We start from the raw sequence: 16,414 nt of genomic DNA on the forward strand, positions 1-16,414 counted from the left end.
AATCAGAAGTTCAAGAAATAGGAAACAGAACACTCACTCACATGTTGCACTCAGGGCCACATTAATTAGCTAATCATTTGAATAAAGCAATCATTCAGCAAAATGAATGGAGATTATATGAAACAGCAACATAATAAGTCAACTAAAATGAGACATTTTGGACGAGAGTTCATAACAGTCTCTTGCTGCAAATCCAGCACTACCTTTTGGCACATGAACGACTTGCAAATTTATTGTGGCACGACCTTTCGTTGGCAAGAGCCTGCGTCATCAGATGAAGAAAGCTTGCAGGACAACAAATTTGTTTGTCTTTTTAAGATGCCACACGACTTTCTTGTGTGACGTTATGCTCGAAAACCAATATGACCCTTTACCAATGTGAGCCTTGCAATGGTCTCAGAGCAACCAGAATATTTAGTATAGCCAGCAATCATTCACCACCTCAATGTGCCCTTTTACAGACAATGGTATAAAACTCTGATAATGTCTCTTTCTTGCCTGGATCAAGAATAGGAGGGTTCTGTGAGTATGTGTAAAAACTATCCTAACCTACAAAGGTGAAATATACATTAACTGCACCACTCACTGCCTCTAGCTCTGGCTAGCACTGACATGCGGCCCCAAATATATTGCCCAGGTGGGGGGGGACATAAGAAGAGCCTGCTGGATCAGGCCAATGGCCCATCTAGTCCAGCATCCTATCCTCACAGTGGTTAACCAAATGCCTGTGGGAAATCCTCAAGCGTGATCCGAGTACAGTTGCACCTCGGGTTACGACTGCTTCAGGTTGCATTTTTTCGGGTTAAGAACACAACAAACCTGGAAGTGTTTACTTATGGGTTTCGCTGCGCGCGCACGCACGCGCAGGAGCATTCTGCAGTTTGCGCATGCGCAGAAGCGCTCTATCGTGCTTCGCGCATGTGCAAAAGCACTGCTCTGGTTGCGGACTTTTTGGGGTGCATACAGCACCCCGGAACGGATGGTGTTCGCAACCAGAGGTACCACTGTACAAGCACAGTCTCCTCTCCTGTAGCTTCCAGCAATGGTTGTGCAGAAGTATTACTGCTTCCCACCACGGAGGCAGAGCAAGAGCATAGCCATCATGGCTAGTAGCCATTTATATCCTTATCCTCCAAGAATCTATCCAATTCTCTTTTTAAGCCATCCAAATTGGTAGCCATCACTGCCTCCTGTGGGAGCAAGTTCCCCAGTTTAACTATGTGCTACGTGGAAAAGTCCTTTTATTTTATCTGTCTTGAATCTTCTAGCATTCAGCTTCATTGGAAGTTCATGTGTTTTAGTGCTATGAAAGAGAAAAAACTTTCTCTCGCTTTCATAACTTTCTCTATGCCATGCTAAATTTATATCATGTCACCTCTGATGCGCCTTTTCTCTAAACTAAAAAAATCCCAAATGCCATAAGCTTTCCTCATAACGGAGTTGCTCTGACCCCTTGATCATTTTGGTTACTCTTTTCTAAAGCTTTTCCATCTCTACAATTGTCCAAAAGGAAACACAAACCCTGGGAAGCATGCCTGGTACCCTGGAATCATGCTGAGATATTGGGGTGGCATGTAACAATATTAAGGAATCCAACTTATACAGTACAGTGGACCCTCGGGTTACGTTACCTTCGGGTAACATAACTTTCAGGTTGCGAATGTGGCAAACCCAGAACACACGCGCATGTGCAGAAACGCTCTATCGTGCCATGCGCGTGCGCAGAACCGGTGCCTCTAGATGTGGACTTTTTGGGGTACGTATGGACCCCCGGAATGAATTAAGTTCGTATCTGGAAGGTCCATTGTACCAATCAGTACAACACTTTTTAATAAATTCACAATTCACAATATTTATTTTGGTTTGAAAATCTGTGAAAACTCCAAATAACTGCATTTGAGAGTAAAAAAAAAAGTTTTGGATGTTTGCATAAACTTACACAAAAAGGTAAATACAATGGTTTACTGCAAATATTACCTAAAAATGAAGAAAATGTAGCATTCTTCAGCAGCCAGTTCAATTAATCTACAACATCCACAGAATTTTAAAATGTTCATGGGGAGGATGGAGGTCATTATTCATCAAAAGATCTCCATATACCAAAATAGGTGTTCCCAAGTGGCTCGCATATATTTATGCAATTTAAATATGCAGAAGGGTAGCGCTGCATGGAGAGAGAAATGGCACTCAATACCTAAGGGTGTGTCTAGGATGCTCCTGCAGAGCGTACACGTTGCTAGACACATTATCAGTACAGTCAATTATAAACACTCATGGGGGCTTGGGACGGGTGGAAATTCCAGCCACCCACTTTCCCCTGCCCTCATAAGAGATAATGAGAGCCACATATATGTTCATTGGGGAAGATCATCTTAAGGCAAGAGTCAGTCTGCTGCTGCCCATAAATTTCTCTCTACTGGAGCTACAGACTGGTGTAGCAGGTTGACTTTGAATTGGGATTCTCCTGTTGAAATCACAGTGAGTTCACCAATGAAGCTGACGGGGTATTCTTGAGAAGCCATTATCCCTCAACCTGTTCGTTCTGTTCAGTCGTTCAGTCGTGTCCGACTCTTCGTGACCCCATGGACCAGAGCACGCCAGGCACGCCTATCCTTCACTGCCTCCCGCAGTTTGGCCAAACTCATGCCAGTTGCTTCGAGAACACTGTCCAACCATCTCATCCTCTGTCGTCCCCTCCTCCTTGTGCCCTCCATCTTTCCCAACATCAGGGTCTTTTCCAGGGAGTCTTCTCTTCTCATGAGGTGGCCAAAGTACTGGAGCCTCAACTTCAGGATCTGTCCTTCTAGTGAGCACTCAGGGCCGATTTCCTTGAGAATGGATAGGTTTGATCTTCTTGCAGTCCATGGGACTCTCAAGAGTCTCCTCCAGCACCATAATTCAAAAGCATCAATTCTTCGGCGATCAGCCTTCTTGATGGTCCAGCTCTCACTTCCGTACATTACTACTGGTAATGTACCTACATCCCTCCAAAAGTACCAAAAAGTACTGGACTTGCAAAGATTTAGGCTGTAATTCTACACAACGTCAGCCTGCTTAAATCCCACGGCCTTTGTGAGAACTTAAAAAGTTGAATTGTGCAACTGTAGGCCTTACCCATTGTTTTACTCATTATGTTTCTTATTTCAGTGAAAACATTCAAACCCATTTTTGCACAACCTTACAGGGGGAGGGACAGGGTTGAGGTTCAACAAGCTATTTTGTACAACAAAAAGTAAAGCATTTTTAAAAATGTAAATGTGCACTTACATAATTGTCCCAAACATTATCACAATAAAGTATCCCTTTGTACTGAAGAACCAAGAGCACACAAACATATTTCTTCTTCCGTTTGAGTTCTTAAAAAAAATTATTCTAAAAAACCCCCCACACATGTACTCACAAGGCTGTCCAGGAAAACTGACATAAATATTCAATCCATACCAACTTTTCACACACCTAAAGTTTATTACTATTATATATTTATTATACCTCGGCCTTTTCCCCTGATGGACTCAAGGCGGCTGAAAGTGCAGCACCCAATGTTTTTATCTTAAGAGATAATGCAACAAAGCTGAATTGTCCTGCCTGCTGGTTTGCTAAAGGAAAAGCCCCAGTAATTCTGTTTTGGTTAGCTTTGGTTCTGGCGTCATCCCCTGCTGCACACCAAGGTAGTAAAGAAGCCCACAGCCAGGAAAAACCAACAATCTGCCACTGTGGTTTTTGCTTACCTAGCAGAGAGCCTATAAAGATGATAACTTGCACCGCGGTGGTAAAATGTCGGTAGGTTTGCTCGTTCCGATATGCCTCCCCATGCGAAGTCCCGTTGCCGTGGGCGCTTCTGTTGATCCCCGCGATTTGCGCGCTGGACGCGTTCAAAGCGCTGGCGACGGCGTGGTAGGGCCCGCGCTCGCTCGCGTTGACAGAAGCCCAGCTCGCGTTGGACCCCATGGCGAGGGGTCTCTTTCCTGGGCCGCCTTACCTAACAATCCCCCCACGCGGGTCTAGCGCTCCTCACCGAAGGAAGCACGCGGCCGGCAGGAGCCGCCTCTGTCCACACGGCAGGCTGCTCCATTGGATCTCCGCTGGATTTCTGCACGCTGGGAAAGAAGCGCGTCTCGCTTTTCATGCCCGGTGTCTTAGGAAGGGGCTGCATTCACGGCGCAATGGGGAAGAGGCGAAACGAAGCTGCTTGTAGCTCCGTGGCTGCCCCATCTGCCTTTGCCCCTGTCCATCCTCAGCATGTCACAAACATAAGCCAAAGCGACATGCACGCCATGCTCCTGCTACCTACCGCTCGCGCTCCGGGGGTCGTACCGCGCTTGCATCCAAAAGGGAAACACACCAGCTCTAACCCAGTTGGTGCTGTGCCTTCCAGTGCCAAGGTTTTGCTTCGCTTTCACATCTTTGCACAGGGAGGAGGCATCTCTCTACCTTAGGCATCCTCACAGGCAGGTGCCGTTTGGGTGTTCAGCAAGCCCCAAACTCCCATGTGTGGATGTTGTTTCTCATTTAAATTATGCCACAGTTCTCTTTGGAACATAGCGGCCGAATAGCGCTTGGGTGAACACGGCCTCCTTTTGCATTGGCATAGCTCTGTATCTGCGCCGCTCGACAGGCTGCAGAATGAGCAGCGAGCAACTCTCGTCTGCCTCGTTTGCTGTGAGCGCGGCCGCCTGGGCTCCTTTCTGCCGTTTTTCATAGAGAGAGCCAGAAAGAGAGAGCGAGTCATGTGACGCTCAGCTGGGTAGGGGAGGGGCAGGTTTGTTTTTGTGTGTGTGTGGCAGCCATCTTGCTTTTTGGGAGCTGTCAGTTCAGTGTCTGAGGAAAACCCAAGGGCGCGCGGGGGGGGGGGGTCGTCTTCAGAATTCAGAAAGTTTATGCAAGTTCCTTAAATAGCAGTGCACGTGAAAAGGGAGGGATATATAATTCATAACGTTACATTTAGTTGGTGGTTTTTTTTTTTTAAAGGAGGGGTTTGTGTGTTTAAATACAATACACGTGTCTTAGAATACTTCACACTTTCTGGACTAACCCCCACCCCCCTTGCAAAACACGTACACCAAAAGCCTTTTAAATATTGCACGTGCAAAATAGGTCATGCATTGTCTAATGTGGATGTGGACCTCCACAGTTTTATTTTTGCAATTGACTACTAGCAGCTGTAGGCAATGACCTCAAACTACCACTAGAAAAAGGGACGCTGGTGGCGCTGTGGGTTAAACCACAGAGCCTAGGGCTTGCCGATCAGAAGGTCAGCAGTTCGAATCCCCACAACGGGGTGAGCTCCCTTTGCTGGGTCCCAGCTTCTGCCCACCTAGCAGTTCGAAAGCACGAAGTAAAGTACAAGTAGATAAATAGGTACCGCTCTGGCGGGAAGGTAAACAGTATTTCCGTGCGCTACTTAGTCATGCTGGCCACATGACCCGGAAGCTGTAGGCCGGCTCCCTCAGCCAGTAAAGCGAAATGAGCGCCGCAACAAGAGTTGTCTGCGACTGGACCCTTTACCTTTTTACAACTAGAAAACTCTCTTAGACTTTTCCAACAGTATATTGTTGTCCTAATGAACAGAGGGGCTAGGGATAGCCCTGAAGTTTTCTTTTGGGTGAGAGCACTGGATACTTAAGATGTCTTGGAAGGTTTGTTTTGTTTCCAGATATGCCTGCATAACATAGTGGAAGCAAACAAGAACCCCTATAACAGATAGCAGATACCTTGTGCAGCACCCCTCCCACTGCACCCTAGAATCCAGCTAACTCTAACCAGAAAATTATTGATCGCTGCTGTTTCTCTCCTAGTTTAAAATATAAACTGCTTTTTTGCTGTATCTTTGTCCCTATTCTAGGGTTCAAGTGTTGATGTGTATCTCATTCTCAAACAGGCAGCTGAGAAGGAAACCATGCTTAATGAAGAGGTCCCAGAGAATCATAGAGGTGCACTCCTCTGTTACTCCTGGCATAGATCATGCAGGAGGATGACTACCAATTTCTGTCCCAAAGATGAAGAAGCCAAATTTAAATGAGCGAAGATGATCAGCACCATCCAAGAATGTCCAGAGCTAAGTCATGCAGAATGTACACTGACCTTTGCTAATTGTTGCAAAGTGGGGCAAATCTAATATGAAGGAAATGGTAGCTCTCTGAAATAATGTGAAACTATCATGCATCCATAACATTTGTATGGGAATATATAGAGCAATAATAGTATAATCTAGAAATATTTACACCAGGAAAAATGAAATATCTTATGTCTTACAAAATAATTTAAGCCAGGCAACTTTAATTTAGTTTTCTATGGGGCTTTTTTAAAATCAAAAGAAATTTCAGTAGCATAACACCATCATTTATTTTCCCACTTCAGTTACTACGTGCTTAGTGGTTGAAAGATCTGCAATGACTATTGCCTGAAAATGTTAATTTAATAAAGGGAAATACTTTGTCGTTAGAAATGTGTACTAAATGACAGTGAACCCGTATGTTATCCAGAAGTGAGGGGGTGGGTTCCTGGGGTGATGGGTCCCCAACCTCGAATCAATCAAGAACTGTCTTCTCCAACCTGGTGTCTTCCAAATATTGGACTACCACTGCCCTAATGAACAAGCGCCAGTAGTTAGGGAGGATGGCAGTGTAGTCCAACGAACATCTGGAGGGCACCAGCTTGGAGAAAGGCGATCTATGAAGGCGACAATCTCTTTATTTGCATGATTATTTGCATGGGCTGTGCAAAGCAGAGATCTAAAGAAGGGCTTGAAGGAAGCCCTTAGTTTCGCTTTGCAAACTGGAACGGGAGGTGGGGCCGCCGTGGTAACTCAGGGCCTCGGCCCAGCAGCACCTTCCCCGGGCTTCCTCTCGCGCTGCCGCAACGGGCAGCCGCGGTGTTTGGTGGGGCCTGCAAAGCAGGGCGGGAAAAGCAGGCCGCGCGGTTCCGCCCACCGCGGCGGCGGCCTGGCTCAGCGAACTGCAGCCGGCCTCCCTAGGGGGAGGGGGCTTCGCTTTCCACCCCCCACCCCTCCCCGAGCGGACATGGCCCAGGTGAGGGGCCTGTGGCAGCCGCGTGGGGAGGCTGCCGAGGCGTCCCCGGAGCAGCCCGAGAGCTACCAGCTTCGCCAGGAGAACGAGCTGCAAGTGCTGGAATCTATCTACGGGCGGGACTTCCAGGACTTGCGCCACGGCAAGCCGTGGAAGGTAAAGGGCAACGCGGCTGGCCTCTCGCGGGCAGCTTCCTGCAGATGCGCGCGGGGTCGGCTTCTCCTCTCGGGGCGGGGGGCGAGAGGCAGGGCCTTTGCCTGACCAGCCTCACAGAACTCGCTGCCTCATAGCGTTTCCTAAGGTGGTGTGCTCGGCACAGGACTGTCAACCTTCCTTTTTTTTTTTTTTTTTTTGCTTTGGGAAACTCGGCATCCTTTCCGTATTTTAAGAACCGAGGCCCTGCTGCCTTCACTTTTCGATGCACGGGGAAGCTTAACATCCGTGTTCCGCTGAATGCAAAAGCAAGCAGCAGCTCCTGCAATGTGGTACGGCAGGCATGCCAAGGGCAGGGCAGAAGTTTCATTTGACTGTGCATCACTCATTTTATTGGTAACGGGTCATAACAGTTGCGTTGGAGGCGACACGTTCTTCCCTTTTAATGATTGCATTGTAAACACAAAGTGTGCGTCATCATGGAAGGCTTACGGTTAGGAATATAGGAAGTTGCCTTAGGTCAAGTTACATCCTTGGTCCCCTAGCTCAGTGTCCTCTATGCTGGCTGCCAAAAGCTTTCTAGGGTCTTTCCCACCTGGGAATACCTGGGAATGCAAAACATGTGATCTGCCAGCAAGCCACTGCCCTTTCCCAGTTTTCTTGTTTTGTTAGAGGCCTGTTATTCTTTATACTACTTGCAGCCGCAAATTTCAGCTGGCTAACAAAGTCAGTCACAACTTGTGGACCATTAGTGCTATGCTTTAAATCTTAAAAATATTTAAAATAGTTTAGCAAATAATGTGTGTCCTGAATTTATTATCTCATCCTGCCTTATCAACGTTCCATAAGATGACAGTTTTTGACATGTCATCGGCTAATTATGCTTTTGATATCTCTGGCCATATCACATCAGTGTATCCACATGTTCAGTATTGGATTTCCCCCCTCAGAATCTTCACAGAACTCAGTTGCACAATTTGTGATTTACCAAATTTAATGTAGTCCATCGGTCAGCTCTTGTACGTTAGGAGACATGCCAGTCATCTAGAAAGCATAGTCACTGTCACAGGCAGGCAGCAAAAAGCAGGAAATTAATTGGAATCCTGGTTGGCGATAATTCAGGGCTGGTGGGCTGTATCCAGATTTGCATCTCACAAGTTGTGCAGAGAAAAACAGGTTTTGGAACCTGCCTGTTCCTGAAATGCAACCTTGAGTAACTACTCTGGGGCAGGGGGGAACTGCCCTGTGAATGCAGCCTAGGGTTATCATTGTTGGTGTCTCTACACTGATAATTTTAAGCAAACGTGTCTAGTGTGCACAGCCTAGCATTTCCTTTATTTTCCTCCTTTCTCAAGCCTGAGATACCTCAATGTATGGTTGTTATTATTAGCCATCATTTGCTTCCTCCCCAAGTGAGCAGTGATATTATAAGTATCCAAGGGAATTGTCATTTTCTGCTTCTCCCAAGTGCCCCTGTTAAACTGTGAAGCATCTTGTATGTACTAAAGTGAACACTAATAACTTCTCTTGTGTGCTGTTATGTTAGGCATAATTAGAAGGGTTATTATTCATGCTGGTTTCCCCAAAGACTATGTTCCCAACCCCATGACATTTGTGTGTGACACTTGAAACACGTGTTTTTTTTTAACATAATCTGCTCATGATTTTCCTTGAATGCAAATGCCCAAGTTATTAAACTACTATTACATGTGTATGTCAGGAAACCATATTGCATCCCACAAATGGCATAATTCCCCTCCCCCCCCAAATTTCTCCCAAATTGAAGTTAAACTTTGGGAGACTCTTGTTTGAAAACAGTGGTTATCTATTTTAAAACATTTTTAAAGGGTTTGTTGCAGTTTAATGTAACTAGGAAACAGAATTCTTGATGACTAGGGATACTGAGGAGAAGGTTTAGCCTGCACCACAGTGGTCTCCTCTTGCTGCTTCCATGCATATCAGTGCTTTGGTTTTTAAGAATAAAAATAAAGAGGTGAAATTAGCAGCAATGTTTCAGTGAAGGCACCCTCCCCACCCCCAACACTGGGTGGCCTGAATCTCTCACTGACTACTGTATGGGTTTCTGCAGGAGTGCACTGAGGGAGATGAATTCCTCATTCCTCCTCTATATGCTTCTATACCCTGCTTGTTATAGTCACAGGCATTTTGCTAGTTAAACATAATTTGCTGCTTTCTTTGGCATTTGACTTTGAGTATATCTGTACCTGTAGCACCTGGCTCAGTCCACAAATCAGTTAAGATACTCAGATTATAGAATTTCCAGAGCTATAGATGTGTTAATCTCTTGTAGCAGAAACTATCAAAGAGTCTTGTGGCACATTAAAATTTATTATGGCATAAACATTTGGATTATAGAAGTGTCCCAACCTCTTCTTCTGAAAGGACTCTTGTATGAGTACAGGGTGGTTTGTTGGTAAGGAAGCCAGTTGAGCTGTGACTAAAAATATTATATCTGAGTTGATGCAGTAGTGGACAGAGAGAATGCAAGACTGGGGAGCGACAGCAGTAAACACAATCCTATACAAGTCAATAATAAGGTCAAGGACTCCCTTGCTCTTCTATAATGTGACCACATAATATGAGTATGGTGGTACCTCGGTTTTTGAATGTAATCCGTTCTGGAGGACCGTTTGGCTTCCAAAACGTTCAAAAACCGAGGCGCAAAAGGCCACCTGCAATTTCCATTGAAAAAACTGAAAAACACGCAGCAGAAGCCATTCAACTTCCGAGGCTCATTCGAAAACGGAAGCAATTACTTCCGGGTTTCCGGCGTTCGTACAAATATCCGTGATTGGCAGCTAATTTTTAACTAGCCATAACTTGCATTGAACAAAGGCTGAAGAGCTAACAACACAGGCACTGCTTTCTCACACATCCATCTTGGATAAAAGAGCTCTTTAACTCCATCCTCTTTGGAACGGAGGCATTGGCAGAGCCCTTCCTTTGTTACCCTCCACCAGAATTCTTTCCCCAGAAGCAGGCAAAGAGCAGAGATACATTTTTAAATGGAGGGCTTTTGTCAAATTGTCTATTGTTGTTCACACTGGGAAAGGAGGAGTTAAAACTCTACCTATGTCTCTGGGTCAAACTACACACGAAGGGCAATTAGATGGACAAATGCTGGTAGGAAAATAGTTGAACAGCCTGATCCACTGCCTTTTCCTAATTTCAGCCACCTGTGGTTGGTTTTGAGGCATATCTATCTGTCATGCACAGTTTATCTCTCTGCTTGTGTTGAAGAAAGCCACAGAGGTTGCTTAACAAGACAGTATCTCTGCTGGGAGCCAGACGCAAAGCCCCTGAAGGCTTCAATGAGCTCCCAGGCTGCCAGCTGCTTTCCTCTAATGTAGTTAATTCTTTTATATCTTTTTTAAATGTTTCAGGTACAGCAGCCTCCAGAAATCAATCTAGTTTTGCGCCCTCAGGGCTTGACTGGTGACCATGAAGTCTATGCCAAAGTTGACTTGTGGGTGCAGTGTCCCCAAACTTACCCTGATACGTAAGTAAATAGCAAATCTATTCTATACTTCCCTAAGTAAGAAGAATATACCTGCCCAGTTTTTGTCACTTAATCAGGCATACTGAAATAAGATGTCATTGTGGGTTGCTTTTCTGTAAATTTATTCAAAATGTGTTTCTGAGTGTGTGGAATAACTGAGGTAGTGCTTCATACTGCAGACTCCCAAATCAAAGAGACTAATACTGATATTACAACATCAAACTGAATCGTTTCTCTTCTGTTAGGATTCACAGTCAATTCCTTCTAAAATCCCATCTTGTGTCCTCTCTGAGTTGTTTCCTGCCATCCTTGCTGCCATGCATATTTAGAAATTTAGCATGCACAGGTTACAAACATGATGGAATTCATATTAGTCTTCTTAGAAGATGTGTGTTGTGTGTCTTAACCATAGAATGCTGGTCAGTTTTTTCTGGGTGTGTGAAGGCAAAGTAGTCACTTTGCATGAGATGGCACCCCTAGGTTTCTCCATCCTCCAGTTGCGGACCGTGGGTCAGGGGGTAGCGTTAATCTGGGAGGATTGCTCTTTCAGGGCTCTGCCAGCACCATCGATCTCTGGCATTGAATGTGTTGGCCTGGTGTGGGGCACCAAGGAGAGCTTGGCTATCTGGCTGGTGTACCGGCCACCTTGCACACCTGCAGCCACCCTGTCAGGCCTGCTGGAGATGGTGGCATGCTGGGCCTTAGAGTTCCCTAACCTATTGGTTCTGGGGGACTTCAACATCCATGCCAATGCCATCCCCTCCTCTCGGGCTCTGGACCTGGTGTCTTCCATTGCAACATTAGGGCTCTCCCAGTTTGTTTTGGGTCCCACACATCAAGCAGGCCACATGCTGGATCTGATCTTTGGGGTGGATATAGATGTGATCATTCCCCCCTTGTGGAAGTGCCATGGTCTGATCACTATGCTCTGAAAGCCAGGATTGACTTCCTACCCACCCACTCACTTGGGTGGTGAACCCGTTTGGGCTTGCCCACGGAGGCTGATGGATCCTGATGGATATCGTCAGGCCTTGCGGGACCCTGCTCCCCCTGGCATCTCACTAGATGAGCTTGTCGAGAACTGGAATAACCAGCTCTTGACGGCCATCAATGAGATCGCACCTAAGTGTCCTCTGCAGCCCCGCCAAAACTGGGCCCCCTGGTTTACCAAGGAGCTCCGGAAAATAAAACAGGACCTCAGACGGCTAGAGCAAGTATGGCGGCATGCTCGTGACGGAGCCTCAAGAACATCTTATAGGATGCTTATGAAAGCCTATGAGATGGCAGTGAAAGCTGCTAATAAGTCTTACTTCTCAGCTTCCATTGCATCCGCTAGCTCTTGCCCAGCACAACTTTTTAGAATAATTAGGTCTTTAACATCCCTAGAGGGACAGCCAAATTTAAATACAAATTTCACTCATAGCTGTGAGGCATTTGCAAGCTTTTTTGCGGAGAAAATCTTGCTGCTTCGCCGTGAACTCCCTGCCAATTTGGATACAGTAACAGAACTGGAAGCCCCTCAGCTGTCCTCGGGTAGTATTGGACCACTTCGATCGGATACTCCCGGCCGATGTGGGCAGATTCCTCCGAGCTGGAAGGCCCACCACTTGCCTCCTTGACCCGTGCCTGTCCTGGCTGATTAGAGCGTGTCCAGACAAGGTCCAGGCCCCCCTGGGTGAGATCATTAATTTATCCCTCGGCACAGGGAGATTCCCAGGGGAGTTGAAGGAAGCAGTAGTGAGTCCGGAATTTTGGGCCTGACTGTCATCAATATGCAGATGTCACCCAGCTTTATCTGTTGATGGACGACCATCCTGACTCGGCCCCGGACACACTGACCAGATGCTTGGAAGCTGTGGTTGGATGGCTGCATGGGAGCTGGTTGAAGTTAAATCCTTCGAAGACAGATGTCCTCTGGCAGGGTCGGGACGACATGGCATTGGGGGGCCAACTCCCATCTCTTGCGGGGGCTCAATTAGTGCCAGTGCCTTCTGTCAAGAGCTTGGGTATAACCTTCGACGCCTCCCTCTCTATGGAGGCGCAGGTTGCAGCTACAGCAAAGGTGGCATTTTTCCATCTCTGCTGTATTAAGCAGTTGGTCCCTTACCTTTCTCGCCCCGATCTGGCCACAGTGATCCATGCGATGGTCACGTCCCGGCTTGATTACTGTAATTCGCTCTATGCACAGCTGCCCTTGAAGCTGACTCAGAAACTGCAGCGGGTGCAGAATGCTGCGGCAAGACTCCTTACGGGGTCCTTGCCGCGGGATCACATTCACCCGGTGCTATACCAGCTACACTGGCTCCAGGTGGAGTACTGTATATAAATTTTCCCTCAACTTTTTTTGCTGGCCCATGTAGGACCAGCATGGATAGTTGGCCTTGGTGAATATTAGACGTTCCCCCCCCCCTTATGGCTTTGATCTATAGGCTACCACTAAAACGAGGCTGCATTTTAAACTGTATTCTAACTTATATTTTAATCAACTGTTTTGTTTTGTTTTGTTTTAATGTTTTTACTGCATTTATATTCAGTGTTAGCCGCCCTGAGCCCGGTCTTGGCCAGGGAGGGCGGGGTATAAATAAAAATTTATTTATTTATTAGTATTAGTATTAATTTGACAAGAGTTCTTGTGAGCCAGCTGCTTATAAAAACAGGGTGAATAAAAACTATACACTTTTGAAGTACGGCTTATTTGGATGATGCACCGTGAATGCTAGCATATAACTGCCCAAGCATCTGCAAATCTCAAGTCTTGTCTCTGGTTACTCTTTCCCCTCCTCCTCTAGAGTTCCAGAAATTGAGCTTCAGAATGCAAAGGGGTTGTCAAATGAAAACATTAACTTGTTAAAATCCAGACTAGAGGAATTGGCAAAAGAACGTTGCGGAGAGGTAAGTGTGTTGATTTTGCCCTTGATATTGAGCGACATTGTCACTATAGCAAATTTTGTGTGTGTGCCTTTTTTGCTATTATGTTTGGTACTGTGCGATTCTAACCATTTTGATGGTACCCACCGCATTGCAGGGTTTGTGCCTAGCTAGGTAGAGGAGGCCATATCAAGACTTGGCCTAGCACAATAAAGCTCATTTGACATGTCGTTTCAGATGGTCATGATTAATTGAAAGTGACCCTATTGAAAGTTGACAGAAATTTCTGTTGGAAGCAAAAGTGAATGACGTAATTCCCTGGCGCCTATGATTTGAGTTATTTCAGTTCATAAATCACACAATAGCATATTCATAATAACTGGTTAAGAGTCGGAGGATACATCTATATTGAATGAGGTTAGGTTAATCCCATGACTTAATTTAAAACAAATCGAACCCATTATGTGGTGTTTGTCTTTAGATGGTTAGCCAAGAACAGTGGAACTTATCTCAGTGTGAAAGTAGACGTGCTTAGTTCTCCGCTGTTTGTAAGGTTAAGCTTGAGAAAGTTAAGGGAGGTGAAACGGAGCCTTTTCTGGCTGTGACAATAATACTGTTGCACTATCTGTCCCAGAGGACCTGTTTGTACTGGTTGGCAATAACTTTTATATTGCTCTTAATTGGATGCTTTGCAGGTTGGTGGTGCTTGTTATAGTATTATGAGGTGTTAATGGAAAAATAGGATATAAATGTATAGTATAAATCATGGGTAGGCAAACTAAGCCCGGGGACCGAATCCAGCCCAATCACCTTCTAAATCCGGCCCGTGGACGGTCCGGTAATCAGCGTGTTTTTACATGAGTAGAATGTGTCCTCTTATTTAAAATGTACCGTATTTTCCGGCGTATAACATGACTGGGCGTATAAGACGACCCCCAACTTTTCCAGTTAAAATATAGAGTTTGAGATATACTCGACCGCAGATTCTCCACCTGGCGTAGAAGACGACCCCCGACTTTTGAGAAGATTTTCCTGGATTAAAAAGTAGTCTTGTATGCCAGAACATACAGTATCTCTGGGTTATTTATGGGGCATAGGAATTCGTTCATTATTATTTTTTTCAAAATATAGTCTGGCCCCCCACAAGGTCTGAGGGACAGTGGACAGGCCCCCTGCTGGAAAAGTTTGCTGACCCCTGGTATAAATTGTCACAAAATATTAACAGTGTCTGGATATTGTTACTAAAAGTACTTCATAGCTATATGAAACATACAAATGATACTAGCTTCCCTCATATCAACACAGGAGAAGAAAAGGTAACTTTTTTTTCCTATTTCACATAGCATCTCCATCCTACTTTTTTACTATGCAATATAAAAATCAAAAGATTAGCACAAATAGGGACAGATCTGTTTTGCAAGCAACTGCTTTAATATTACTACAGCCAGCATGTTGGAGGAAGCCTTTCCTGTTAGCAGCCATCTGGATTGTATCTATTTTGATAAATTAGAAAACCCAATTTTATTGCTAGAGGAAATGAGCATTGTACCAGCTGAATGTTACTTTTCAGAACTAAACAGAAGCCTTGCTAACCACCCTAGTCCATCCAAATGTTTTCAGCCAGTCAGAACTAGAGTCATATCCATATCATACAATACATGGCTTTCCCCCAAAGAATCCTGGCTTTCCCCCAAAGAATCCTGGGAACTGTAGTTTGTTAAGAAGGCTGGGGATTGTAGTTCTATGAGAGTGACACTAGAGTTACCATGGTCCTTTGAGTGTGCTTTGAGTGGTGTGATTGTGACCAAAAGCAATTTCCCACAGTTACAAATACAGGTTTGGCCTTGTGAAGGATAATGATATTTTAATTCCTACAACAGTTGCAATTTAGAGTATATTACCGTTTACAGAAAAGAATGTTGACATTCACCTGTTATGTGGAAAATCCTGATTATCTATTAAGAATACTTTTAATTCTATACTTAGATGAAGATGAATGCATGTTTGGATCTTATTCACGAGGTAGACTGCATAATTGTAAAGAATTCAATTAGTGTGATTGAGAAATATAATTATTCTTTTCGCTGATATGATTAGTGTTTATAATGTCATCTTTAATTGTCACCATTCTGACAGAATATCATTAATAATGTTTCACATACATTACCTAATGATTAACATGAATGTCAAATACTGATTGATGATCAGATTAAAAAGGGAGGAAAAAATAGATGTGGCTCCCCCCCCCCATAACTATGCTCTAAAACACACTGCTGAGAAATGGTGGTGGTACTGCTTTTTCACCAGCATCATTTAGGCACATATAAATGTAATACTAAATTGGTTTCATGCATGGCTGATTTTAGTGGCAAGTAATGCATTCAGCAGAAGCAGTTTGGTTTTTCAGAACTAAAATACATGCAAAAAAAGATGAGTGGTTTTGCTTTTATTTTGCTATGTTTGGCAGAGATTTACAGGCGCTGGCATTGAGCTCCACCAAACTCACTGGCACTTGCTCACAGATAATTGCAAATAGGGTTAGAACACGCTGCGAACAGTTTGCTAAAATCAGATTTTGCATTTGCCTTTCCTCTCCAGGTGATGATATTTGAATTGGCAGATTACGTACAATCATTTCTCAGTGAATACAATAAACCACCTTTAAAATCTTTCCATGAAGAAATGCTGAAGAATCAGCAAAAAGAACAAGAAAGGCTCGCTCTGGAAGAAGAGCGGCGAATCCAAGACCTTAGGAGGAAAGAAGAGCAGATGGTGAGAGCATGGAATTTAAGATTTCTGTCCTGCCCCACCCATTTCATATGAGCAGTCAATCAGGTGGAATCTCCGG

The 16,414-nt window shown here is 44.9% G+C and overlaps 2 protein-coding genes across 4 annotated transcripts in view; one reads left to right on the forward strand and one right to left on the reverse strand.

Moving 5' to 3' along the window:
* The window catches only part of GPR176 (G protein-coupled receptor 176), a 31,365-nt gene extending 26,579 nt beyond the window's left edge, over positions 1 to 4,786 (reverse strand). Inside the window, exon 1 of the mRNA XM_033144988.1 lies at positions 3,729 to 4,786. Coding sequence (XP_033000879.1) covers positions 3,729 to 3,948 — 220 coding nt within the window. The 5' untranslated portion in view covers positions 3,949 to 4,786. The remainder of the gene's footprint in view (positions 1 to 3,728) is intronic.
* Positions 4,787 to 6,965: 2,179 nt separating this feature from the next.
* EIF2AK4 (eukaryotic translation initiation factor 2 alpha kinase 4) overlaps positions 6,966 to 16,414 on the forward strand; it is a 42,922-nt gene continuing 33,473 nt past the window's right edge. For 2 of the 3 annotated variants that reach the window (XM_033145000.1, XM_033145010.1), the window contains exons 1-4: positions 6,966 to 7,181; positions 10,583 to 10,698; positions 13,488 to 13,590; positions 16,165 to 16,338. In XM_033145000.1, the coding sequence (XP_033000891.1) occupies positions 7,020 to 7,181; positions 10,583 to 10,698; positions 13,488 to 13,590; positions 16,165 to 16,338 (555 nt within the window). In that variant the 5' untranslated portion in view covers positions 6,966 to 7,019. Of the gene's footprint in view, positions 7,182 to 10,582; positions 10,699 to 13,487; positions 13,591 to 16,164; positions 16,339 to 16,414 lie in introns of those variants that run through there. The other variant, XM_033145020.1, reaches the window with a different exon arrangement.

This window comes from Lacerta agilis, chromosome 1, assembly GCF_009819535.1.
Source record: "Lacerta agilis isolate rLacAgi1 chromosome 1, rLacAgi1.pri, whole genome shotgun sequence".
Lineage (NCBI taxonomy): Eukaryota > Metazoa > Chordata > Lepidosauria > Squamata > Lacertidae > Lacerta > Lacerta agilis.